At 51.6% G+C, this 26,739-nt stretch overlaps 1 protein-coding gene across 2 annotated transcripts in view; it reads right to left on the bottom strand.

Annotated features, from left to right (window-relative positions):
- RASGRF1 (Ras protein specific guanine nucleotide releasing factor 1) overlaps nucleotides 1-26,739 on the bottom strand; it is an 88,925-nt gene that overhangs the window by 3,104 nt on the left and 59,082 nt on the right. For both annotated transcript variants that reach the window (XM_005300664.5, XM_008170496.4), the window contains exons 16-26: nucleotides 25,928-26,053; nucleotides 24,730-24,900; nucleotides 23,487-23,593; nucleotides 22,405-22,517; nucleotides 19,855-19,915; nucleotides 10,840-10,943; nucleotides 9,256-9,340; nucleotides 7,885-8,082; nucleotides 7,258-7,337; nucleotides 2,361-2,478; nucleotides 1,436-1,504 (exon numbers count right to left, since the gene is read on the bottom strand). In XM_005300664.5, the coding sequence (XP_005300721.2) occupies nucleotides 1,436-1,504; nucleotides 2,361-2,478; nucleotides 7,258-7,337; nucleotides 7,885-8,082; nucleotides 9,256-9,340; nucleotides 10,840-10,943; nucleotides 19,855-19,915; nucleotides 22,405-22,517; nucleotides 23,487-23,593; nucleotides 24,730-24,900; nucleotides 25,928-26,053 (1,232 nt within the window). The remainder of the gene's footprint in view (nucleotides 1-1,435; nucleotides 1,505-2,360; nucleotides 2,479-7,257; nucleotides 7,338-7,884; nucleotides 8,083-9,255; nucleotides 9,341-10,839; nucleotides 10,944-19,854; nucleotides 19,916-22,404; nucleotides 22,518-23,486; nucleotides 23,594-24,729; nucleotides 24,901-25,927; nucleotides 26,054-26,739) is intronic.

Here is a 26,739-nt window from a genome sequence, read left to right as displayed (position 1 = left end):
CTGTTAGTCTTAAAGGTGCCACAGGACCCTCTGTTGCTTTTTACTAATATAATAGAAATGTTCACCATAGCTGGGCCTGCAGCTCTGTGTGCAGTGCTATCTAGCCGCAGTGCCTCCGTGGGGCTATTCTGGAAGGCCACCAAGCTGGCAGGAAACAGCAGTGAAGCCAGTTTACTGCTAAGTCCATAGCAAACTCTCTGTCCTTTGCTCCCCCACGGATAATCCTCCAAAATCATTAATATCCCATTTCTGGCATTCCAGCAGCTCACCACGACTGCTCGTTTGCCTCATTAGCCAATTTCCAAAAAACCCAGTGAGCAGCAGCAGCAACCAGGGACCCATCTCCGAGCATTAGACGCAGCAGCGCATCCAGTACAAAGCCCTGACGCTGTCCATCTACAATCACAGCCGGAAAATCAGCATTACTTTTAAAGGGCTGTTCAGCCCAGCTCCACTGAGAGACATGAAGCAAGAGTTAAAGAAGGGGTTGAGTTCATCAAACTCCAGACAAAGCAATAAATAACCCCGAGTCTTGGCAGAGTATCTAGCTGAGTCCAGGGCAGAAAGTGAGCCTTGGGGTTTTAGCTGAATCACTGAATTTGTTCCGGAAGAGGATTATTAATGAGAACGATGACAAAAGGGCCCTTGGACATGGGGGCCACAGGAGTGAAATGTATTATTTCTTATTGCCATCAGAAGACAAAGCCTGAACTTAGTCTCAGTGCAAACTGGCCTTGCGTGCGATGGAAACCAGCGTCTCCCCAGGAAGATGCGGCCCGTGTGCTAGCTGTGCACAACTTGCTATAGGTTGTTCTCTCTGTGGAACATGACACCCCCTGTTTCCTTTTCTCCAGACCAGCTGGGAGGTGGCTCCATCGCAGACAGAAGCCGTTACGCATGGGCTGGAAGCTACAGCTATACAACAGTCCATTCCCACAATCCTCCTTGTTCCCACCTTTGGCTGACACAGATAACGTTCTGTTCTATTTGAGTCAGGTTCCTACACCATGCTCAGCACCGCAGCATCTGACTGCATCAGCCATTTATTGTTAAACTGGTGGAAGGAATTATGGGAAATGAGAAGTCTGGTTTGTTCTGAAGGGTTGATAGCACCACAACTAGGCCAGGGATGGGAGGTGACCTATTCTATCCAACACTCAGGGGGCGGAGAGAAAGAAATATATTCCTTCTCTTACAGCCATTTCTTCTGCTCCACATGTCCCATCCTGCCCACCATCAGCTCCAGAAGACTCCCCACAGGGAACCATCAAAAACTGATCCAATTAGTTTCTTCTATTTTAAATTTAGTTTAAAAACATCAAACCCTTTTTGGAGCAGCCGTCAGAAAGGCAAAACTGATTTGCTGTGAATGCTACGGCAGCAGATGAGAAGAGCAGGATGGAGAGCCTGTGAAGATCGAAGTGGAAGAACATACCTTGGCTTGGTGGTCTATCTTGTAGGACGTTTGCTGAAACTGGCGGATCTCTCGAATGATGTGGGAAATCTGTCCAGAGATAAAACAGTGTAATGTCTTATATTACTGCAGCTGCCAGTATCAAACTTCCCTAAAAACCTCATGCTCCATCCCAGACCCAAATGGGGGAGGGGGCGGAGAGAGAGAATCATTTTGTATATTGATGGTAATTTTGAAACACAACATTATTTGGCCTTCAATGAAAAAGTCTCTTTGTTCCCTAAAACAATATTTGTTCCTTTCATCTGCAAGAACATTTATGTGTGGGGTGGGGAGGCGGTTGGTCAGATAAGGAAGTTATTCCTTCTGCTCAGGTGATGGGAGTCTGTGATGTGGAGCTGAAAGTTCTGGGTTCAAACCCTGCTGACGAGCCACATGGGGGGGGAGGGGTTTGAGACCTTTGCCCCGAAGGAAGAGTTTGTCGAGTCCGTCAGTAGCTTTACTCAGCTCCTGTAGTTCCAGGTATTTGTAGAGCAGTAAGAAATTCAAGAACTATGTAGGAGCTAACTGGGAACACAGGGCCACATCCTCACCTGATGTAAATCAGCGTGGCTCCATTGACTTTAATGGAACTCTGCCGCTTTACACGCACTGAGACTGTGGCCCCTGACAAATGGCATTATCCCTAGAGGCACTTCTCTAGCGCAGAGCTAACGCTCTAGCAGTGCTGACCTGCATCTCATCCTCCAACCACTCGCTGGCGTCAGCGGGAGTCCTGGGGACAGGGGCAATGCAGGCGCGGACTCTGGTGCAGTAAGAACACAGCAGGTCTTGGTGCAATTGCCATGAGGGTCTCTCCACTAACAGTCCTCCACTAGCCTGGTTCTGGGTTGTACCAAACTCTCCTTTATTTCACCCCGAGCAGTTACGCCAAAGTGGAACTCACCATTCTCATTTTGGAGAAGTTCACCAGGCCATCTTCGGTATAATTTGGAGTTCCCTCCTCGATGAATGCCAGGTCGGTCAGATACATTCCCAGGTAAGGAACACAGGGTGGGTCACAACTGAAAAGCAAATCAGATAAAAGGAAAAAAATAATAATCGTACTTATTTATTTTTTAAAAGAAACTACAGAAAAAGCTTTCAATCGGCTTTGAGAAAAACCAGCTCTCTCTGGGAAGGAATTGTTGGACTATGTAAGGGTTAAGTCGAGACCTGGGAAACCGCTGGTATGCTGGCGTGCTATTAGGGGGTAGAAGCACGGGCAGGCACCGTTTCTGCACTTGATAGATAAAGTGCTATTTCTCTCCCTTCCCTTCTGCTTGTTAAGGATTGATCAGCATTGCAGCTGCACGAGGAATGTGGGGATCTAAAGGATACTCTGAGTAAAGCAGTGTTATCCCCCCCCTCCTCTCCCAGCTACATAAATGAGCTCGGGGTCATGGCCCCTTCTCCCTCCCCTGTGAAGTGCTGATTAAGGGACCTTGTGGCTACAATTACTGCAAAGAAATGCATCTTCAAAGTAAAAATGTCTGTAGAATATGCTTAATGCTGTAAACAGGGGCGGGTATAATCATCTTCAGTATATAGCTATTAATATTCATGAGATGGGCGTTTATATGATCAAATAAGGGCTGGGGGGGGGGTTGTAGTAAATGTGGGTATTTACCTAGTAACTTAGATAAACGAGCATGAGGTAATTAACCCAGGGCTTACTCGATAATTGAGTCGAGGGGAAGAAGCACCTCAGTAAAGAAGCCTACTCAATCCGCCTCTGGGTCCCCCTGCTCTTCCCTAACAGCAAGAAGATGGGACGTCGACAGCCTGTCCCTGCAGTCCTCCCACGCACACTTTCATGACTAGCCCCCACTGGAGTCTCATGATGAATGGTGTGCTGGACGGGGTCCCTACTAAAGGGAACATGCTTTGTAGGGAGCAGAAAGAGGCGGGTTCAGAATCCGCCCTCCCCAGCACACACCTTTCTGAGTCCACGAGAGCTTTGGCAAAAGGTTAGAAAGAACGTTCACAACTTCTTTTCTAATAATGTCAGTATTAAAATGACCATCGCCGCCTCCTATCTCCACCCCCTTAGCAGCACAGATGCAGAAATCAGAATTTCTGGGTTTTTTTCCAACTGTTGTATAAATAGATAATAAGACAGAAAATATCATACTGCCTCTATATAAATCCATGGTACGCCCACATCCTGAATACTGCATGCAGATGTGATCGCCCCATCTCAAAAAATATATTGTGGAATTGGAAAAGGTTCAGAAAAGGGCAACAAAAATGTTTGGGGGCATAGAACAGCTTCCATATGAGGAGAGAGGACGTTGCTGTGCAGAGAAACTTCCTGTTCCAATCACAGGCTTTGAACTGTCAACAACCCCAGAGGTGACAACAGTTGTGGTCATCAGGTACCGAGCGATGGGGAGGCCTTGGCACCCATTGCCACGAGCAGAGGAAGTTGGAGCAGTCTGTCTGAGGGTTGACAGTTCGGATGATAGATCCACTTCAGCCACATTTCAAGAAACAAAGCGGCAACCTGGCAAAGAGAGGGAAGGAGCCAGGCATGGTAGAGTTGTCCAGAGAGGCCAAAGAAGAGGTTTCCTGCGCCAGCGCCGGATCCTGTTCCTGAACCACTGGCTCTGGGCGGGACAGCCCTGCAGGCCCAGCGGCATTGGTGGCCAGTAGGCACCAGGCCAAGAGCCCCTGTCCCGACTGTGGGAACAACGCTGATCTTGGTACCGTCGGTGATCCGAGGATGGTCTGGTGCCTATCGGGTGATGATGACGGAGAGAACGACCCTGGTCTGGATCTTGAGAAGTCCTGGAGACTCTCTGGTGACACAGGGGAGCCAGCATCCATGGGGTGGGCAAACCATCAGACTCGTCTGAAGCCCAGCGTGGGGGCGGCCTCGGTGCACGTGAGGAAGGGGGGGGCTCTGCACTGGCGGTAGGAGCGAGACGCACTCTGGCCCGGTACTGGAAGAGACTCCGGCACCGAAGGGTGGTACAGAGCTCAACGAGGGGATCTGCTGCCAGGGCAGTGAAGCGACACAGGGTGACCAGCGCCGAGGGGGCTGTTGGTGCAGGACACAGAGTCAGCCTCAATTCCAGCATCCGGGGACCTGGGCGGTGCGAGCTGTGGAGCCGACGAACCCGGCGGCTCTACGACCCGGCCGGAAGGTGCCCAGGGCACAACACAGGACGAAGTGGTAGAAGCTACGGCACCGGAAAATTCCTGCCCCGGAGAGCCAGGGAGTGAGAGGCAAAGCAGGACTGATGCCACCCGACCTGCCACCGGCGTGGAGACAGTCGGGCTGATGCCGACGTCATTGGTACTGCCCCAGGGCCGTAATCAAAGTCACCAGTCCGGGTTCTTGCTGGTCTCAGTGCGGTACTGGGCAGCGGTTAGATGGACCTGCTCCATCCCGAGGGGCGGAAGGAGTACGGCGCTGGTCCATGTGCCTCGTTAGAAGACAAAGGAGAGTCTCCCCGAACCCTATGGTGGGACGTCTTCCTCGCCGCACGAGAGGAGGGAGAACGACTCCTCTTCCTCTTGGGGAAACCCCAGGCCCACAGGTGGCGTGGCATCCCTTGCCGGTTCTGAAGGCGATGGCCGATCAGACGAGGGTCTCGCTGCCAAAACCAGCCTCCTGGCCTGCTTCAGTAGCTGCTGCTTCAGCCCTAAGTCTCGCACCGCCTGAGTCCTCTTGGTGAATGACCTGCAGACGGAGCGCCGTTCCCGAACATGGCCCTCACCGAGACACGGCGAGCACCTCGAGGAGGATCACTGCTGGGGACGACGTGCTTGAACCCTGGGGAGGGCATCACAACCGCTAACACCAAACTAAACCGAGGGTACTACTAGCTATTATCTAGAGCCAAAGACTCCCGAGAACTGAGACCGAACACACGAGGTGAAAACACCACACAGAGCTCCGGTGCTAGTCACGGGCCGTGAGGCGGAACCGAGGGGGGTCAGAGCAGTGCTGACAGGGGAAGGGGGAGGGCCACAGGGGTGAACGCTGCCCCTCCAGGTACTGCTAGGCAAAGCTCTGCAGTGAGCGCATGTGCAGCGACGTGGATACACGGTGGCGTCTACTCGAATAACTGAGGAGGATATTAAACATCATCCACTGGGGATAAACATTTTTTAATCAGCAGCCCTGATACCTGGCAAACAAGACTCCTAAAAGCTGCTTGAGGTGCTCTCTGGCCCATTTCTGTTCACTTTTAATAGATCTTGGAATCCTGGGGAAATTCCAGAGACTGGAAGAGTGCTCATGTCGTGACAATATTCAACGGGACAAGCAGGATGACACGGCCGGTTAGCCTGACATTCACCCCAGGTAAAATAACAGATTCAATTAACAGAGAATCAAAGGATAGGGATATAATTAATGCCAATCAACATGGGTTTATAAAAAATTGTTCTTGTCAAATAAACTCGTAATCCCCTCAAAGAATGAAATCGAGTTTGGTGGATAACAGTAAGTGTGCAGATGTAACAGACTCCATCTTCTGTAAGGCACTGGACTTAGCCCTTCACTACAGTCTGATACAAACCAGCGCTCTGTCATATCAATCCCATACAAGGGAAATGGATTAAGAACTGGCCCGCTGACAGGTCTCAAGAATAGCGGTCCATGGGCGTCATTATCAACTGGGGATGGTTCTCGTGGCGCTTTGCAGGGATTGGTTCTAGGCCTGATGCTATTCAGCAAGTCAGTATGAAATGTGCGGATGACACAAAGGCTGGTGGACTGGTAACTAATGATGGGGTCAGGGCAGAGCAGAGACTCTGAAAAGAACGTAGGGGTCTCAATGGACAAACACCTGAACACAAACTCCCAGGCTGATGCTGTGGTGCGAAGGCTAATGCGATCCTTGGCTGTCTGAACAGGCGAGTAGCCGGAGCAAAGAGGGGATTTTACCCCTGTCCGTGGCATTGCTGAGACCGATACCTGAACACTGCATCCAGCTCTGAGGTCCACATTTTAAAAACCATGTTGAAAAACTGGAGAGCGTGCAGAGAAGAGCCACGAACATTTTCCAGGGCTGGAGCAAATGCCTGACAGTGAGAGGCTTACGGAGCTCCATCGGTTTAGCTGATCAGACGGAAGAGCAAGCAGCGACCTCAGCCCAGTGCATCAGCTCCTTGATGGGGAGAAAATCCTGGGGACTAACGGGCTCTTTACTCTAGCGGAGAAAGGCAGAGCCAGAACCAACGGCTGGAAACGGACGCCAGACAAATTCAATCCGAAATTGGGCACAAATGTTCAGCAGGGAGGGTGACGGACCAGACTCCCAGAGCCAGCAGTGGAGTCTCTCTCTTGATGGCTTCCAGTCCGTACTGGAGCCTTTCTGGAATGTGCATTTGCCAAACCCAAGTTACTGGGCCCAGTCGGGGGGACTGGGTGAAATGTAAGGGCCTGCGTTACACAGGAGGTCAGACGACATGATCTAATGGCCGCTTCTGGCCCCCAGCTCCATGCAGCTATGGCAAAATGCTTCCTGACCTTGACCTCAGCGCATGCCCTTCAGAGGTGCTTTTATTAAGGCTTTTGCGGGTGTCATCTTAGCTCCTTTCCAGGAGCTGCTTCTCTCACCCGAGGGCCGTGTGTAGGAAACAGGAACACATGCATCGGCATGATGACATCCCAGGCCCCTCTGCAGAGGCTGGCAGCCCTGTGTTAGCTGCCCCTGGGCGAGGCTGGGTCCCCAGGGCGTTTCAGGAGGACATGTGCACTGTAGCAAACCCAGGCAAGCTGCCTGTCAGAAACCATCTGTAAGGGGCTTTCACCAGCAATCACACAACCGCAGTCACGCCTCACTTACTTTTTCAGAGCTTCTCGGAGATTCTTAAACCGGCCCTCCGACGATACCAGCCTTTGGAGCTTATCAATCAGAGCTTTCGTCTGCAGGGAATGAAGAGCATGTAGGAGTTAGAAAAGGGCCTTGGGAAAAGCCGCACCCTTCCCAGGGGCAGAGGTGAGAGTGATTCTGAAACCTCTGACAGTCAAGGGCTTGGCCCTTCATTTGAGATGTTCAGAGCTGTGCGTGGAGGGGCAGTCTGGATCTGTAAAAAGCGACCAAGAGTCCTGTGGCACCTTATAGACTAACAGACGTATTGGAACATACGCTTTCGCAGGTGAATGCGATGCATCTGACGAAGTGAGTATTCACCCACGAAAGCTTATACTAAATAAGCAGACCCTTCAGTTCCCCCCAATTTTACAGATCCAGACTAACACGGCTACCCCCCGATACTCAAATGGAGAAGTTCACAGTGGCTCCTTACACCATTTCATCACACCCCAGGTGTAAGAAGAATCACTTCAGCACCGGTCCAGGGGACTTTTTGCTCTGTGTCGGTACAGCACCTTGCACAATGGGCCCTGGGCCATGCTGGGCTCCCAGGCACTACAGCGAGACACATCGTAAATAACGGCTATAACTACGTACCTGCTTGGATACTTTGAGCCATGTTTTCTTGAGCCGGAAGATGGCGCTGCGGTTCAGGGAGGAGGTGATCTCCAGGACAGCGTTGTAGTTGTGCAGACACCTACAGATATCTGCCACAGCCACCCACTTCTCAATGGCGCTCACCCTGGCGTTGACATCCTCATTTCGGAGGATTTCGGAAGCTATCAAGTTACTGATCTGCAGGGAGATACAGGTTATAGTCCAGCGTGTTAGGAACACTTTCATAGAAGGATTTGTACTTATAATTCCTTGCAGACCTTTTACCCTGGCACTCCTTTATTGTCCTTCTCAGCGAGAGCCACAGGAAGGAACACGGCGGATTCTGCTGCAAGCACTTTCATAGCAGAAGGTGCTAAGCACCTGGGAGCTTTATTGCAGCAACACATTCTGAGACAGCCACCACTCTGGCACCTCGTTCATGATGATAATTTAAATATTGCCACCTCCTGGAATTCAGTACATGTATGGACCAGCTGCAGTGTATGTATGGACCAGCTGCAGTGTATGTATGGACCAGCTGCAGTCCATTTACAAAATGTTCAGAGAGACCCTGCCTCGGCAGAGCACCTAAGCTCATACTTAACTTTAACTCTGAAGTCAATGGGATGTAAGCACGTGCTTAAGTGCCTGTATCAACATTTTCGACTGGCCTGCAGCTGGCCCGTAAATAGGCATACCTGCCTTAGCGAGAGGGAGCTCAGGCTATTTCTGATGGATACGGGGAATACTCTGACCAACATGTTCAAACATCGGCCCCTAGATCAGAGGCCTGGTTGTCAGAGGGCAGAGCGACGGCTGCCGAGCACTTAGAAAGCAGGCCATAGATTTAGGAATCCAGATACAGATTTAGGGGGGAAATCTGGGGCCCCGAAGTCAAAGGGAGTTTTGCCTGGGACTCCAAGGGATTTCACTCTAGGAGCTGAACTTCAAGCACCCAAATTTGAAAATTTTGGCCCATGCTTTTCAGTTTGTATTTCCCCAACCATTTCATTTGGTCTGGGGAATAACACAGTTATTTTATGCTGAGATGGGTCCAAAACCCCAACCCTGGGCCCAAGTTTTCAGCTCAGATCTCCCTCTCCAATGGGCCAGATTTGAACAACCCAAACTATGAGGACGTTTGGATTCAGATTTCACCCCCTTGCATTGGGCCTGGGGGTTGGTTCGGCCCATTTTAAGTGAACCGGATCAGCACATTGTCCTGGGATTCCGTTCAGCCTCGTCTCCCACCATGGAAATCACCCTAGAAATGGGGTCAGTAAAGCTCAGACGTAGGGTCTGCAACACAAGCCTTGACTCCCCCTATGCCGCCCGCACCACGATATCCCTGACGGCCTGCGCTGTACTTACATCGTTGAAGTGTTTTGTGTTCTTCATAATGTAAGGAGTCCGTTCGTTCTTTTCAAACTTCATCCAACCTTGCCCAAAAAACTCTCTGCAAATGACAAAATCCAGGATCAATTTGATTCCATTTCCCTGGGGTCACTGACTCTTCCCCATAACCTGCAGTGCCTGCGAAATACCCTGGGGAACGACTTGTCACCAGGAGGGCTCTCACCCTTTGGAACGAAGCATCCGGATGTACGGGAAGAAGTTGCCTTCCTTCATTTAGAGAAAAAACGGGCAATGGTTGGCCTCAGCGGTGTCCCGGGACAAACGAGAGAAGAGGCTTGGCGACAGAGATACTTGCTCACAACTCATCACATGCAGGGCTAGGAAGGAAGTTCTCCCCAGACACACTGGGGTTCTCTAGTTCGGTGGTTCTCAACCAGGAGTCCACAAGCAGGTTTCAGGGGGTCCACCAAGCAGGGCCAGCATTAGACTCGCTGGGGCCCAGAGTAGAACGTTGAAGCCCCACTGCACGGGGCTGAAGCCCAGGGCCCTGAGTCCCACTACCTGGGGCTGAAGCTGAAGCCTGAGCAATGTAGCTTTGTGGGGACCCCTATGGCCTGGTGGCAACTGCCCGGCTTGCTACCCCTAACGCCGGCCCTGGCTTTTATATAACTTCCTTTTATTGTGGCACAGGTGGGCCGGGGAGTTTTGATAGTTTTGAGAACCCCTGGCTCTAAGTCATCCCCGGAGCACTGAGCAGGGATTCTCTGTTAGAAGAAGGTTAATTTTCTGCATCTGCAAGAGGGCCGGTATTGTGCATCCACAATGATACCAGCCAAACCGCGGCTGGTTTTATATCAGTACTGGACTGGGACACAACCAGGCCCGGCTGGATGAACGGCCTGTCCAGAAACCAGTGGCTCTGGGCGGGGCGGGGCCCACAGGCCGTGTCCTAGTAGCATACGCAGGGGGAAGTGCCACCTGGGGAAGTGTCACCAGCTCCATGCTACCCTTAGCCCCGGGAGGGGGAGGCAGGGCTGGCTCATGGGAAAACTCACCGCTCCCCTTTTCAGCATCTGGAGGCGGAGGCGGGAAGACAGTTCACAGACAGCAGAGCTGAACGTGCAGGGTGAACGTGCAGGGTGGGTTGGTTGGGAGATCCCCGCTTAGGGCAGGACAGGGCCTTGCCTTCGTGATGCCAGCAGGGGAGCGGGTTCATCTGCCTAGGCCACGCAGCTCACAGCCACCTCCCCAACGCTGCTACTTCCCCTTCCACCCGGCTGGGTAGGCAGGAGCTGAGCCGGGGCCGTCCCCGCCTACCCCCAGCCACGCCGGCCAGCACGACGTCCTAAAGGCAGATCACTGCCCTCCTACATTGGGGGGGGGGAGTCCTGGGGAGCACCATGACAGTCCCAGTTCCCGGGCACCCTAGCGAGGGACATTTATATACAGTGACAGTCCCGGAGTCTGTACAAGGCTTTGCTATGCTGCAGGCGAATCCTGCCTGTATCCTCATGCTGTAGACGTGAACATCACAACCAGCAGCCGTCCGGCGCTGGGAGAGGTGCCAGAGTGTAATGCCACAGAACAGTCAGTACTTACTCATACGGGATCTTCTTGAAGACCAGGTGATCCAACAATGTCAGCTGTTCTGCTATTTCCAAAGCGGAGTGATTTTCAAAGGGTTCCGCTTTGACTCCCTCAGCCTAAATTAAAGAGTCAACATGTGTTTTACTAGGATGAGTTAGTTAAGAATATGTGAAGGATCATTTGCAATCTGTGCACTGAAATAAAACGAATGTCAGACCCAGTACAAGAGTCTCCGAAATGTTACAGCCCTGCTGTATTAGCCAGAAACAAGTAAAAATGCAGCTTATGCAGCAAACATCATTTAAAGGCCCCATTGTGATCCCCTTACACACACTGGCCAGTTACTCACACGAGTATTTCCATTCTCTTAATGGGGCTCCGTGTATGAGCGAAGGGTCCACCACCACACTCCTAGGCTACGTCTACATTACAAATCACTTAGGTATAACTTGAAGCAATAATCAAATCAATCAATCAATCAATCAGTAATAACTTGAATAATCCACCCCCCGAGCGACGGGAGTTACACTGACCTAAGCGCGGTGTGGACAGCGCTATGTCGGCAGGGGAGATCCCTCTGGTGGAGGGAGGAGTTATTAAGCCGATGGGAGAGCTCGCTCCCATCAGCTTAGAGCGTCTTCACCAGAGATGCAGCAGCGGCACAGTTGCATCAGTGGCGCTATAAATGGTGTAGTGTAGACGCAGCCTTAGTTACCAGCGACCAGCCCCTGCCTGTGGTGCCCTGACCCACAGAGCTTTCTACAGGGTCATGAATACGCAGTAGCGGGTGGTCTGTGAACTACACCGACAAGCTTAGATGGAAAAGAGAGAGGAAGAGGAGCCCAGTTGTGTCCATACTTCCTGGAAGTTGGTTTTCTTTAAGGCTCAAATGATCTGTGCACATGTGAACATGGAGTCTCTGAGTGGGGTTGTTTTCTTGTCTGGTCTACCCACGTTCGGATCAGCACCAGGAATTTCCAGGCAAAAGCTTCTTTGCTGTTGCTAGGCTGGTGACACCACGGCCCCAGGTCAGCAAAGCAATTAAACACGTGCTTAAGTCCACCCCTATCCAGCTTAACTAAGCACACACTTGAGTGCTTTGTTGACCAGGGACAGACTGTTGAATGTGGCCCTAAAACAAAGCCCTGATCCTGTGTCCATTAAGGTCAATAGGAATTTTGCCATTGGCTTTAATAGAAGCAGAACCCATCCTAGGCAGATGGATTTGTGAGAGGGTGACTTTACAAATGTCTGAGAACCTGCTCAGGTTAATGAAGGCATCGTCTACTTGCGTGTGAGAATATACAAGCAATCAACATTTACATTTAAATAATGTAAATGTTAAAATGTAACAAATCAAGGAGCATGAATTCCTGTGAAAGGCTGGCTTTTCACCCGACATCCTGGCCATCACGTACTTGCTGACTTGGATCAAGCCATCCCTTGCTCTTCTCTTCGGCAAACTGAGTAGATTGAGCTGCCCGAGTCTATCACGACAAGGCAGGTTTCTAATCCTTAAATCATTCTTGTGGCTCTTCTTTGACCCCTCTCCAATTTATCAACATCCCTCTTGAACTGTGGGCACCAGAACTGGACAGGGGATTCCAGCAGCGGTCGCACCAGTGCCAGACACAGAGGGAAAATAACCTCTCTGCTCCTTCTCGATACTCTCCTGTTTGTACATCCCAGGACTTCATTAGCTCTTTGGGCCACAGCATCACACCGGGAGCTCATGCTTAGCTGATTATCCACCACGATCCCCAAATCTTTCTCAGAGTCCCCGCTTCCCAGGATAGAGTCCCCCATCCTGTAAGTGTGGCCGACGTTCTTTGTCCCTAGATGTAGGACTTTACGTCTGTCGTGTTGAAATGCATATTGTTCACTGGCACCCAGTTTACCAAGTGATCTAGCGATGCTAGTGCTTGAGCTTAAAAATACTAGTTCCAGGTTGTATAGCGCCAATGGGATCATTTCTAACAAGCACAAAAATTCCCCACTGCCTCCACCAAGCAAAGCAACTGTAGATGACTGCCCCAGTGTGACTGATGGGAGAAGTCAGCCCAGAGCATTAAAACTTGAGATGAGCCCAAACTGGAATTTCATATCCCCATCCCTGCACGTTTTAGGGGACACGGTTCAGATCTGAATCCCTGAGAGCAAACCCACCTCTCTGGGTCTGGTTCTGCGGTGGCTCGAAGAGTGAGATTCTGGTTTGGGCTAAAATGGTTGGCATCTCAGAACAGTGAGATTCCACCAATTGGCCCCCAAATGTCCCCACGACTAGTCCCAAGATGTCAGTCACAGTTTGAACCATGTCCCCTACCTAATCCAGGGCCAGGCCTGAACGCTGCCTCCTCAGACCTCCTGTAACACTGTCGTCCCCTTTAATCCAGGCCTGGAGGATCAGTAGCCAGTGGGGGCACATGCTCTTGGCAACCCAGGAAAACACAGAACATCACAGTTTCCCTCTCCCCCAGAAAACAAGAGATTTTCTATCCTCCCAGCAGCCGGCAAGAGGGGATTTGGCAGACTGGGTAACTTGAACTGTCAAGGCCGTAAGGAAGTGAGGAACAGATTGTGCCAGGAGCAATCCAGGCTAGAGACGTGGTCAGTGCCTGACTGGGCCCTCAGCCTAAGAGAAATGCCATGATAAGGAATTTCTAAACCGGTGATTGCTGCGCCCCTGGCTACTGTGTGGGGTGCAAGGCACTCATGCCCCTGCTCGTCCTCTGCATGGCAGCTGGCCTGAATCTCCCTGGGGAAAATAGTCTGTGCTCTTATCTCACACCTTCATGGGCATTAGCTGCCTGAAAGGGCATAGGAGAGGCAAGGCAAGGCCGGGCCATGTCCCCCCGGTCCCTCCAACGGGCTGGCTGTGGAGCGGAGAGCATAGTGCATCCCCTGAAAGCGTGGTGGGGCCACCGCTCTGGCCTGTGCTAGGGTTACCATCCGTCCGTATTTCCCCGGACATGTCCGGCTTTTGCGTCTCTAAATAGCCGTCCGGGAGGAATTGGTAATAAGGTTAAAATGTCCGGGGTTTTTTTTCTCCCTCGCCTCCCTCCCTCCCTTCCATGCAGAGTGTGGCTGCTGATTGGGCGGCTAGGCCGATTGACCCACTCCCATTGGCCTCCAGCAGCCAGAGCCCTCCCCTGCTCCCCCCTCCCTCTCTCTGTAGTCCTCTGTAACACACAAACCGACCCACGTGGAGCCAGAATGGTAAGAGGAGTGCGGGGGGGCAGTCAGGGAGTGGGGGAGTGTTGGATGGGTCCCCAGCCTCCACCTGCCACCCCCCCTCCGTGCATCCCCCCCCTCGGTGGGTCCCCCCCCTCCCTGTCTGTCTCTCCCTTGTCTGCTGTGCTGGCTCTGGGAGTACACGCAGACAACTGCTGTCTGCTGCCCCCGGGTCCTAGTGCCCCCATCCACTAATGGGAAGACAGGCTGCCCTTACCCTGCCCTTCCACCCTAGCCCTGAGCCTCTCCAACACCCCAAACCCCCCAGCCCTCATCCCCACACACCCTAATCCTCTGCTCCATCCCTGAGCCCCCTCCTGCATCATGAACCCCTCATCCCCAGACCCACAGCCCTCACCCCTGTATCCCCTCCTATCCCCAAACTCCCTCCCAATCCCCCTCCCTCTTCCCACACACCCCCTCCTGCCCTCAAACTTCCTCCTAAAGCCTGCACCCCCTCCCTTTGCACCGCCTCTCACCCCCAAACTCCATCCCAGAGCCTGCACCCCTCACCCCCTCCTGCACACCCACCCCCTGCCCCAGCCCGGAGCCTGCACCCAGCACCCAAACTCTATCCCAGAACCTGCACCCCTCCTGCACCCTAATCCCCAGCCCAGGACCTGCACCCCAGACCTCCTCCCCCCACCCAACCCCCCTCCCAGAGCCTTAGGCAGGTGGGGTGGGGGGTTCTGGGCACCACCAAAATTTCTACAACCCTGCCACCCATGCGAGTGGATAAGGGTCAGGGCAGTCAGGGGACAGGTAGGGTCCTGGGGGGGGGCAGTTAGGGTAGGGGGTTCTCAGCAGGGGACAGTCAGGGGACAAGAAGCAGGGGGGGTTGGGGTTCTGAGGGGAGCAGTCAGGGGGTGGGAAGTGGGAGGGAGTGGATGGGGCGGGGCTAGGGCGGGGCTCCCCCCTCCCCCCCCCGTGTCCTCTTTTTTGTTTGTGGAAATATGGTAACCCTAGCCTGTGCTCCCCTAGAGGGATTCTGGATGACTTTGCTGCAATTCCTCCTGGTTGCTCCATGTGCAACACAGATCCCGTCCAGTCCCCCAGCATGCCAGGGGGTGCCTGCCCCATGCCCACAGCCCACCCTCTTACAGACGAATGTGTGCCAAAGGAAGGGCTTGCATTGTCCTATCCTGCACAGTGTGCCATGCAATGTTAATACGGCCTTTGGTCTGAGCAGTGTCCCAGCTCTGCTCAGGGAATTAACAGCCAGGCATTCTTTGCTGCTTCGGCAGGTCGAGTCCTGGCCTTAGTCTTGTGAGTATCCGCAATGCGAAGCAGAAGGGGCACTTGTCTAGCTGCTGGGGGGAAGCTGTGTACCTTGGTCAGTCATGGCCAGGGGTCAGCTGTGAAGTGGCTTGCGCATGCAGGGGGTGTGAAATTCAAGGCGGCTTCTCCCTTCTCCCATTTGTTGTTTCAAGTGGATGTTGATAGAGCTCTTTGTCCTCAGAACAGGAACAGAACCTCCCAGCTACTCCCAGAAACCAAACACTCCAGCAAACAAAGAGACTTCAGAACGGTGTCTGGCGTTCCCTGTGCAAGCAGACATCCTGGGGAGGAGGACGGGGAGAGACGCCCTCGAACACAAGCTGAATTAGACCCGGGTTCCCTCCCCGGCAGAAGCACTGGAGTGTGCTAGCAATCTCCTAGGCTGCTCAAGTTAAAATACCGGTTGGCTCTGCTGAGCAGCTGACTTCAGCCTCAGTGACAGCAGCAAGCTAAAAGCCAGCCAGGTGGAACTGGAGTCAAGAGGCTAGTTAAAGTCTGCTGCAGGCCAAGGGGAATTGTTCTGTACAAATGGGTTCCAGGAAGAAAATGTCAAAGTGGATTTTCTTTGTGAATATCTCTAGTGCCCATAGAGTCAAGGAGGCCTATCAGCAGGCCTCATGCCAGCCAAAGTGGGGCCAGACTATCCAAATGGAGAACGCAGCAAACACTTCACACTGCAAGATAAACAGAACTATCACAACTTTGATACCTGGGAAGCTACTAGAGAGCGATGGGCAAACTACAGCCGGCCCTTGAGCTCCCGCTGGGGAGCCGGGTCTGGGGCTTGCCCCACTCCGGTGCTCCAGCCGGGGTGCAGGGTCGGGGGCTGCTCCACACAGCTCCCCGGAAGCTGCGGCATGGCCCCCTTCGGCGCTCCAGCCGGAGAGCAGGGACGGGGGTTGCTCCACACAGCTCCCCGGAAGCTGCGGCATGGCCCCCTTCGGCGCTCCAGACAGGGTGCAGGGACGGGGGTTGCTCCACACAGCTCCCCAGAAGCCGCGGCATGGCCCTGCTCCAATGGCCCCCTCTGGTGCTCCAATGGGAGCTGCAGGGGCGGTGCCTGCAGACGGGGCAGCGTGTAGAGCCACTTGGCCGCAGCTCCGCTTAGGAGCCGGAGAAGGGACATGCTGTTGCTTCCGGGAGCCACTTGAGGTGAGTCTCTCCCCACGCCCCAACCCCCCGCCCCAGCCCTGATCCCCCTCCCGCCCTCCGAACCCCTCAATCCCAGCCCAGAGCTCCCTCCTACACTCCAAACCTCTCATCCCCAGCCCTACCCCAGAGCCTGCACCCCAGGCCGGAGCCTGCCCCCCTTCCCACACCCCAACCCTCTGCCCCAGACTGAGGCACTGTCCCGCACCCTGAACTCCTCATTTCTGGCCCCAGCCTGCACCCCCAGCTGGAGCCCTCACCCCCTCCTGCACCCCAACCCCAATCTCGTGAGCATTCATGGCCCCCATACAATTTCTATTTGCAGATGTGGCCCTCGGGCCAAAAAGTTTGCCTACCCCTGTATTACAGCAATGTATAAAACATTCAGTTTGCGAATACCTGGCAGATGAAGGGGTGATCACTAGCCGCCAGCATGGATTTACCAAGAACAAATCATCCAAACTAGCTTGATTTCCTGCTTCGAGAGTAACTGGACTGGTGATGGGGGAATGCGGTGGACATACTATACCTGGACTTCAGCCAGGCTTTTGACACAGTCCCCCAGGACATTCTGATAAGTAAGCTGGAGAAATGTGGCTGGACAGAACTACCATTAAGTGGACACGTAATTGTTTAAACAACCGCAGACAAAGAGTGACTATTAATGGAATGACGTCAGGTTGGAGGGAGGCCTCAAGTGGGGTTCCACAGGGATCTGTTCTGGGTCCGGTGTTATTTAAGATCTTTATTAATTACCTGGATGTAGGACTAGCGAGCATACTGATTAAGTCTGCAGGTGACACAAAGCTGGGGAGAGGGTTGCCAGTATTTTGGAGGATGGAGCTAAAATTCAGAGAGATCTGGATAAATTGGAGAACTGGGCTATTGACAACAAAATGAAATTTAACAAAGACAAACGTAAGGTGCTCCACTTCGGGAAGAAAAACCAAACGCACAAATACAGGATGGGGGATAACTGGCTGGGCAGCAGCACGGCTGAGAAGGATCTGGGAGTTGTGGTGGATCACAACCTCGACATGAGTCAGCAGTGCGATGCTGTTGCAAAAAAGCAAATGCAATTGTAGGTTGCATTAACAGAGGATCGCATCCAAGTCACGGGAGGTGATCGCACCGCTCTACTCGTTACTGGTTAGGCCTCAGCTGGAGAACTGTGTCCAACATTGGTCACCAATGTATAGAAAGGACGTGGAGAAACTGGAAAGGATCCAGAGGCGAGCGACAAAGATGACCAAAGGGAAGGAATGCAGCCATACGAGCAAAGGCTGAAGGAACTGGGTATGTTCAGTTTGGAACAGAGGCGTTTAAGGCGTTTCAGATACGTGAAAGGCTGCCATGAAAGAGTGAGAAATGTGTTCTCTTTTGCCGCAGAGGGCGGGACAAGAGGCAGTGGGTTCAAACTACAGCAGAGCCGGTTTAGATGAAATCTCAGGGAAAACTTCCTCACTGTAAGAAGAGTGGGACAATGGAACAGAGGCCTAGGGAGGTTGTGGAAGCTCCTTCACTGGAGGTTTTCAAAAGGAGACATCTGGAGCCACCTGTCTGGGATGGGTTAGAAACAACAAATCCTGCTTCTTGACAGGGGCTAGACTAAATGACCCCACGGTCCCTTCTAACCCATTGATTCTACAGTAGGGACAAAATGTGGAAATGCTGCAAGGGACGAAATTTAGGTGAAAACTCAAGATGGGCCTGAACCAGAGCCCTGAATCGGAACATCCTGGAGCTTTGTATCTGTGCAGAGTTCAACCTCCAGACCCAGACCTGGTCTCAAAGTCCATGGTTAGGGTGAAATGGAACCTCAAATCAGAACAAGCCCAAATGACTAGTGCGCATGCGCATGTTTAACATCCAGAACGCAGCGCTGCCAACTCTTAGGAGTTCATCGTGAGTCTCGCAGCACTTGGTGTTATTCTTAAACTCCCAGCTGCGGGGATCAAGAGACTGCACAAGAATCTCCACATTCTTTGGTTTTTTTAAAGTAAGTTTCTAGCCCTCATGATTGAAGAGAAAAGCTTGAAAACATGAAGTCAATGAGCCCTAAAGAACCAGAAGCCAGAAGGCAAATAAAAAGAAGACAACATTTACTATTTGGATAAATCTCCTGATTTGTAAGCTAATCTCATGACGTTTGGGACCTGACTCAGGATTTTTGGAGGTATGGGGCTGGCAATACTGAAGTGAACCCAGTCAGAACAAGCACTCAGCTATCGATACGTGTTACATGTGTCTGGGGATTTGCCAGCCCAGGGGAAAAGCCACCCTTTGGTGAACTGAAACCCTGACATACGGGGGTTTGTTATTTCAGTCCAGTTCCTGGTGAAACCTGGACACAAATTCTGCAGACATGAAGAGAGTTGTGTGACCAACTCCCCATGCACCGAGCTGAAAGTGTGCATTACCTTTCTGTGGCTCTAGGGGAGACTGGTCAGCTGTATCCCACTGGGGACAGTTATGCCAATAATTCACAATCAATAACTTCTTGGGTGAAATTTCACTTTTTTTGCCTGCGAGCAGATTAACTTTTCATGTGTGTCCATTATTTTAATCTGTGCTAGGAATAGGTTTTACAATTGTTTTACTCTCTGATCCAATTACAATTAGTTTTATTTCTTGGTTAGCTAGTTTCTGTCCCAGACTGGATGAGCACAAGACCCCTTCCACTAGAGGTACTCGTGTGTGTGAATTTAAAATTCATTGTCTGAAAATATTTGCCCAGGGGACTTTGAAATCTGCTTTCCATGAATGTGTGCTAGTGAAACACGACAAGTGCAACGTTCACGGGAAGCTAACACTTAAAAAAAAAATTTTCTCTTACTTAATTGGCCTCTCAGAGTTGGTAAGACAACTCCCACCTGTTCATGCTCTCTGTATGTGTGTATATATATCTCCTCAATATATGTTCCACTCTATATGCATCCGAAGAAGTGGGCTGTAGTCCACGAAAGCTTATGCTCTAATAAATGTGTTAGTCTCTAAGGTGCCACAAGTCCTCCTGTTCTTTTTACAAAAGGCAAAGCACAGGCACACAAAAACATTCAAGCATTAATTCTCTAGACATTTTGTGCATTATTTACCCAGCTTTAGCGCCAGATGATTCACAGGGTAACAGAGAGCTGTAGCTTAGAAAAGAGCCTAAAGAAAATAATCTGTTGACAATCACAAAGGGACGGGGTTACATGACAAATCGGGCAGTTCAAATAAAGCACTGCTGGAGGGGTTACAAGCTGATCAGACTAACGTACATCTAGGCTATGCAAAAACTGACTGGGTGTCTCAGAGCAGAATATTAGTAATTCACTCTATCAACTTGATGGTAATTAAAAGAAGTGAGGGGAGGAAAGCGTTTACCATCTGTATGATCTCCTCCAGGGTTATCTGATTGTCTCCTGGATCTTCCTGAGTCAAAGTCCTATGCAATGAAAAGGCAGCGTTACTTTAGCTGAAAGAACAATAGGTTGTATACATTTCTTGGCTCTAGAGCAGTGGTTCTCAACCGGGGGTACACAGACCCCTGGGGGTACACAGAGCTCTTCCAGGGGGTACCTCGACTCCGCTAGATATTAGCCTAGTTTTACAACAGGCTACATAAAAAGCACTAGCGAAGTCAGTACAAAACTACAGTGTCATACAGACAGTGACTTGGTTATACCGCTCTGTGTACCATACACTGACATATAATATTTAGATTTCAGTTGGTTTATTTGATAGCTGTATGGTAAAAAGGAGAAAGTCAGCAATGTTTCAGTAGCAGTGTGGCTGGGACACTTCTGTACTTTTCTCTCTGATTTTGTAAGCCAGTAGTTTTTAAGTGAGGTGTAACTTTGGGGTTTGCAAGATAAATCAGCTCCTGAAAGGGGCGCAGTCGTCCAGAAAGACTGAGAGCCGCTGCTCTAGAGCACAGCTTTACATTTAGAGCGTCACTCACTTGAGAGTTCGATAGAGTCAACTTTTAGGAGTATGGAAGAAGCTGCTTCTGTGGAGTCAGATTTGTCACTTTACTTATTTAAAAATAAGAAGTTAATGCGCCAAATTGCGACCTCAGATCCCTGTGAGTCCAACTCCCACCAGGGTCAGCAGGGGCCTGCAAACTTAGCCCTGCACACTGAAAAGGGGTGAGCCAATACTGTCCTGTGGGAAGTGGTGGGGTCTGTGTCTCTTTCCCACTGGTCTCCGTGGCTATTCCACACCACGGCCTCCCGTTGACTTTGGTGGGAATGCCACATGCTGAGCGGCCGTAGGCTCAGTGCCTGAACACGAGCAGCGCCATCCTAATGTCAGTCAGCACAATCACTGAACAGAGGAAGATCCACAGGCCGCCTTTGTTAACTGGCACACCGTACGGACGGACCTGCTCTTGCTCACAAAGCACGTGCCAACCAGTGACAGCCGGAGGATGGGAACTGTGTGACTGGCTCCCAGCCCCACGAGTTTTCTAGTTAAGGCTTTGGGCCTGCAAGTCCTCGTGCACAGGGAAGCAAGGCATGCCGGGCTGCTGCTTTCCAGATACAGAGTGACGGGAGACTGTCCCTGGTGCAGAGAAGGTTAAGCATGAGCACCTATGCACCGAGGCAGCAGCAGGTCTCAACCCGCCTCCCCCTCCAGCCCCTGCACACTTCTCTTCATTGCAAGTTAACAAAAAGAGGTAGCAGGTGTGTTGGAAATGGGCAGCCCTTAGCACGCCAAGGAGGCCATGGCATGGCTCAGTCCTGCCATCAGGTATTCCGGTGCTGATGGCACCTCCTGCACAGAGTGCCACAGCAGGACTCCCTGCAGGGACATCTCACCGTGCTGCAGTGCAGGACTGGCCAATAGGTCGTACTGTGAGGATCCCTGGGTCTCGAACCCAGGTCTGTGGGTCCCCAGGCAGCCTGTGCAGCCACCATCCGGCAGCTGGTTAGTAACTGGTGGGCTGAGTGGCCAATGGAACCCTGACCCCACCAGAAGCACCGCCCACAGGTGTCCTGATTGGAGGAGCGCACGGCCCCGATTGAGCCGGCTGCAATATTTAAGCCAGAAGGAGGCACAGGAGGTTGTCTGGCCAACTGGGTGAATTCCTGGCTGGCTGCTACCTTGGCCCCTGCCGCCTCGCCTCCTCCTGAGCCCTGCTCTCCTCACTTGTCCTGGTTCCTGCCCCTGGTCTCCGACTCCGGCTCCAACCCTTGGTTTGACTCTCTGACTCTGCGCCGGACTCTGACCACCCACGCCCCAGTCATGACACTTACTCCTGCTGCTGACCTCTGGAACTCGCTCCCTCCTCAGGGCTCTACCAGCCGTCAGAGCGGGTTGTAAGTCCCACTCCTCTCCCTCGCCTGTGGGGAGCTGGGTGCTGGGCGGGGCTGCCAGAAGTGGTGTGGGACTCTGGAGATCGGGGAGGGGGGCGGGTAATTAATTTCTATTCTATTTATGCTGTTGTTGGGTTATCTGATTCAATTGGGGGGAACTGAAGGGTCTGTTTATTTAGTATAAGCTTTTGTGGGTATTCACCCACGCGAGCGTATGCTCCAATACGCCTGTTAGTCTATAAGGTGCCACAGGACTCTTGGTCGCTTTTTACAGATCCAGACTAACCCGGCTCCCCTCTGACACTTTATTTGGTATGTTGTTCGTGGAGTATTGAACGGTGCCCAGGGCCCTGGAGGGGCTGTGCTCTTTTACTGGAGTTTGTAAAAATCTAAATATATAAACTCAGCCTGGGCAGGGAGTAACTTGTCGCTCTTACAGCAGTGTCACTGAACAGAGAATCTGGCCCATCTTTGAGGTTTGCTTCCCGAATCATAGACTCTAATTACTGGTAAAACTGCTCAGAGAACACACTACCCCCCCTCCATCCTGGGGGAAAGCCGGTGGCAGCTGCTAACAGGCAGCGTGATGCTCTGGGAAAACACGCATCCCCTGTACCTTATAATATTGGCTGCCGCTTTTCTCTCCTGGGTCAGGAGCTCAGGATCATGGATAACTTCTTCCAGGAAGCTGATCACTTTACATTTGAGTTCATCATTGGTTTCAAAGTCCTGCCAAAAGTATGTACCATTAAAGGGTTTCACACGTTATTCAGATTATAGCTCATTCCAGGCAGGTTCCCTGTCTTAGTTCCCTTTAAAAACCTCTCCACGATTAATCACTCGTATCTCTGCCTGCAAGAAGAGACAGAACATGCTGTCGGCTCCTCCTAAGGAAGAAAAACAGCCTGTCCTCTTGTCAGTTACAATCTGCTCCTGCTGCAGAAGATCTTCCAGAGGCTTTGGAAAGGGAGGGCACTGTACTCACTTTGTTCTTTGCATTAGCATCACAAACGGCGCCTGGACAGAGCCGAGTTTGGGGCATGATTGTTAATAAGCTGCACGGCTGCTGCTGCTCCACGCTCTGCCACAGACAACGCCAGCATCGAGGGGCAGGTGAGAGAAAGGGGAATGGCGCCACGGAGAGCTGAGCAGCTGTCAGGCCATTTTCATCCCTAACACATTTTACTAACCTCTTCCCACAGCCCCGTCCTCTCACACACACAAACCCAGCCCACTGCTAGGACCCAGCCTTGGATTTCTGTACCCGGGTTGGAAAAACAATGAGGATCCTGGTGCTTTGAATGCTCTGCGCATGTTGCATTGCCAGCAGGTCAGGGACTGTTCTGTTCGGCATCTGCAGCTTCCTCGGCCTCCCCTCTGCAGCAGGTGGGAGCTTTTCTCTACTTGTGCGAATTACACAAATGCGGGAAAAGGCTGATGACCAACATGCTCAGCCAGTCAGTGCACGGTGGCATTCACCCCCAAGCAGAGAGCCCATAGAAGGCCTATTAAGGACTGGAGGGGTCCAGTGGGCCCTGTACAGGGCCCTCTGCACTGGGTGAATTTCACCGTAATGAACAGGCCGGCTCATCATCACATTATTGTTCAGTAAAATCTCACCCTATTGCCTCAGCACAGCCTCTGCCTCCCACAGCCATAGAGACGCAACCATCCCTTTGTCCCAGGGTTCCCCAGTACCTGCGAGTGTTTGGAGACCCAGTGGCGCAGAACATTCAGCACTCTGTTGGTTGCCGCTCGTCTTATCACGAACTCTTTGTCCCCATTCCTTTGGTCAGGGGGAAAGCCTAAAATCATTGCAAATAACTTAGCACATATACAGTTATTTTAGGAATTACTTAAAATATTAACAATTTAACAGAAATAATGTGAAAAAGCCCGAATGGCCAGTTAACACTCTCTTAAGTTGAAAGGTCAACTCTGAGAACTAAAGCTGTCTGTAGGCAGAGGCTCTGGTTGGTTCACGAGAGAGCTGTGTGCATTCAAGCACTTGGATTTGTGTGTGCAAATAAAACCACACGTGCAAGTGGAGACTTGGCATTTGCACATGCCAATGGACGGGTGCAATACAATACACCGAGCATCATCTGCACAGGGCTAAATTGTCTGGGACCCTTTTCTCTCAGAGTCCGTCCTTCCCACTGTGCCCAGCTCCCGCACATGTGAGCAGCCTGTATGTTGGAGCCAGGCACCCCCCATCGCTGCGGTGGAAAGGCTAACGAGCATTCCTGTACTCCGGTGCCCCTGCCGAGCGTGCTCCACCTGGCTCAGTGGAGTTTAAATGGGTAAGACTGGCCACAGAAGGGGGCGGGGAGTTTTCCCAGGAACAGGGACAGCGACTGCTCCAGTAACAAGGGGAGCTCAGGCTGCGGAAGTTGCTAACCTTTCCCTTCAGCCCCGTTTGAGGCAGTCGGACGTGACAAGCTGCACACGAGCGAAGGCCCTGGAGGGCTGCGGGGCCGGGGAAGCGCTGCTAAAGGCTAGTGACAAGGGGACTGTGAATCGGGCTCTGAAAAGGACTCGAGGAGTGAGCTGAACGCCCGCCGGGAACAGCGAGATTGCCCACAAGTGGGGGCTCATGTTGGGCACCCAGGGGCAAGAGACTCAAAGCTACCACAGGTCAAGCCCAAGCTGAGGGCCAGCTGACCACCTGGCCACTGGTCTCTTTGGCCGGTGTTCACTGGAGCTGCTGCTGCATGATCTACTGTGCAGTGGGTCGTCCTTTGGTCTATTTTTGTAAGGGAAGCATCCTATTGAATAATATGGGATGATGCTGTATGGGAAACAGTAACCAGATACAGCGGTGATGGTCGCCCTATAAATAAACTCTTTGTACCCTACTCCATAGTTGTGTAGCTCACGTTTCTCTCCAAGTGGGATAACTCCAACCTGCCCCAAGCTACAGAGCATTGTTTTCCCTCACCTGCACTTGCTAATGACATCCTTCGATATTTCTCCTTGGTCGGCGTGCCTTCGTTGGCTCCCGCAGTCGCTATCGCAAAAGCGGAAGCAGCTGACAGGGCACTGCGGTTATTGTCAAGCTCCCGGCAGGACGTCATAACGACTCCATTGTTATAAGAAAACAATGAGAAATCTAGAAAAGGAAGCAGGAGAACAATGTCAGGCATAGCAGGGAAAGGTTGTCTCCTCACCTTTACCAGTTCATTTAACCATTTTCTCATGGGACCAAATGCTGCCCTCGGAAACGCATGAGCAACATCCCCAGAATTCGTTGCACAACTGCCACCTTCTCCGCTTTAGCAGGGCGTAAACCAAGAGTGTTCTACAGAAATTAAAAACATCTATCAAGGGGGAGTTTACGAGAGGATTCTATCCTCCCTCTAGGCTTTATTAAACATCTCACTGAACAACAGAGGTCTCTAGTCAATCCTGCAGAATGGTTAGAACATACAGAAAGATTTTCATGTTCTCTAGGCGTTTCCCCACAAAGCTATACAATACTTACTTCTTGTGTCACAGTCTATTATTCTCACAAATCTCCACACACACACACACACACACCCCTTTATGGGATGCAAGCCTACTTTCCTCCCTGGGACACCTTGCACAGCATAGACGTTTGAGGCAGACATAAACGATGACGCAGCACTGATTCTTAGGCCTTGCAGTTCAGAGCCCAGGTTGAATGGCTTCACAAAGGGACTCTGGCTAACACAGTTTCTGAAGCACACTCCAGCTGTTGCTCAGGTTGTTAACACCCTCAGAAAGGAGAGGAGAACTATTCATGACGACACTCAAAGAGCGTGGCTCCTAGAGTCACCCCAGTGCTCACATCAGCACAGGAACATTCACTGCAGAATGCATTGCAGCCCTGGAGGAAGGTAATCATCCACCGGGCCAGAGCGCAACATCTGCAGGACACAGGTGCAACTAGACAAAACCCTGCCCCCGTCACCACTCTTGCAGAAAAAAAAAAATTTAATGAGAAAGGTCCTGCTTCTCTTCCCATATGCACCAGTTTTACACCAGTGTATTTCCATCAACTTCAGTGGAACTTCTCCTGATTTACTCCAGTGGAGCTGAGAGGAGAATCAGGTCCAAAGAGTGAACGTAGCTGTGCAGATATCCCAGTGCTAGACGAGTTTCTGCACACACGTTACCTGATGAATTTTTGCATTTGACGGCTTTAGGAGTAGTTGGAGATTTCGTTGGCGAGGTCTCCGTTTCTGCTTCATCGCTCTGGTTTGGATCAGTGTCTGACTCCTCCCGAACTGATACCTCGGAACCTGCAGAGAACAAGCAACTGGTTCAAATTCCCCACTTGTACCTGTAGATACTGCAGCAAAACAAGGCTTGGAAGCAGGTGCGAACCAGCCCCATTTTAGCTCCTTCAAATCTCTCTAACATCCAACAGGGAATTGCTACCCTGCCTTATTCACACTAGAATCAAAAGCATCAAAGTTCTGTTGCCTGAGAATTATTTTTGATTTTTCTTTTGTCCTTAAATCAAAAATGCTTTGCACAATTAAACTGGTCACTGTCTGACCTGGGGAACCCACACGCCTTTACACAGCTCGGAAAGTTATTCAGCTTTTAGTTGTCACCTGGCACGTAAATAACTTCAGCCGACCGCGTTCACGGTTCGAGAGTTCTATACTGGAGTGGCTGGTCGGGCTCAGGAGATGCAGGCTCTGTTTATTGGTGGTGAACCTGGTCACAGAACTGCTGAGCAACACAACAGCCTACTGCGATTTAACCCTTGGTGTAAGGTCCCTGGGATGGAATAGACGGTTAATGGTGTAACGCGGGGAATTTATACTGCTCATCCATTGAGAGCTTCATGCCAAACCACTAAGTATAATGGGAAGTGGGGTTCCATGAAGCATATCCTAGAACGCACCCCACTTGTACATCCCAGGCCATCTCAAAATGTCACCACCTGGGCCTTTGTTCTTCTGCCTGGCTCAGGGCC

This window comes from Chrysemys picta, chromosome 10 (assembly GCF_011386835.1).
Source record: "Chrysemys picta bellii isolate R12L10 chromosome 10, ASM1138683v2, whole genome shotgun sequence".
Classification (NCBI taxonomy): Eukaryota; Metazoa; Chordata; order Testudines; family Emydidae; genus Chrysemys; species Chrysemys picta.
The sequence above is the reverse complement of the archived record's forward strand: the minus strand, read 5'-3'. Positions and strand labels throughout refer to the sequence as shown.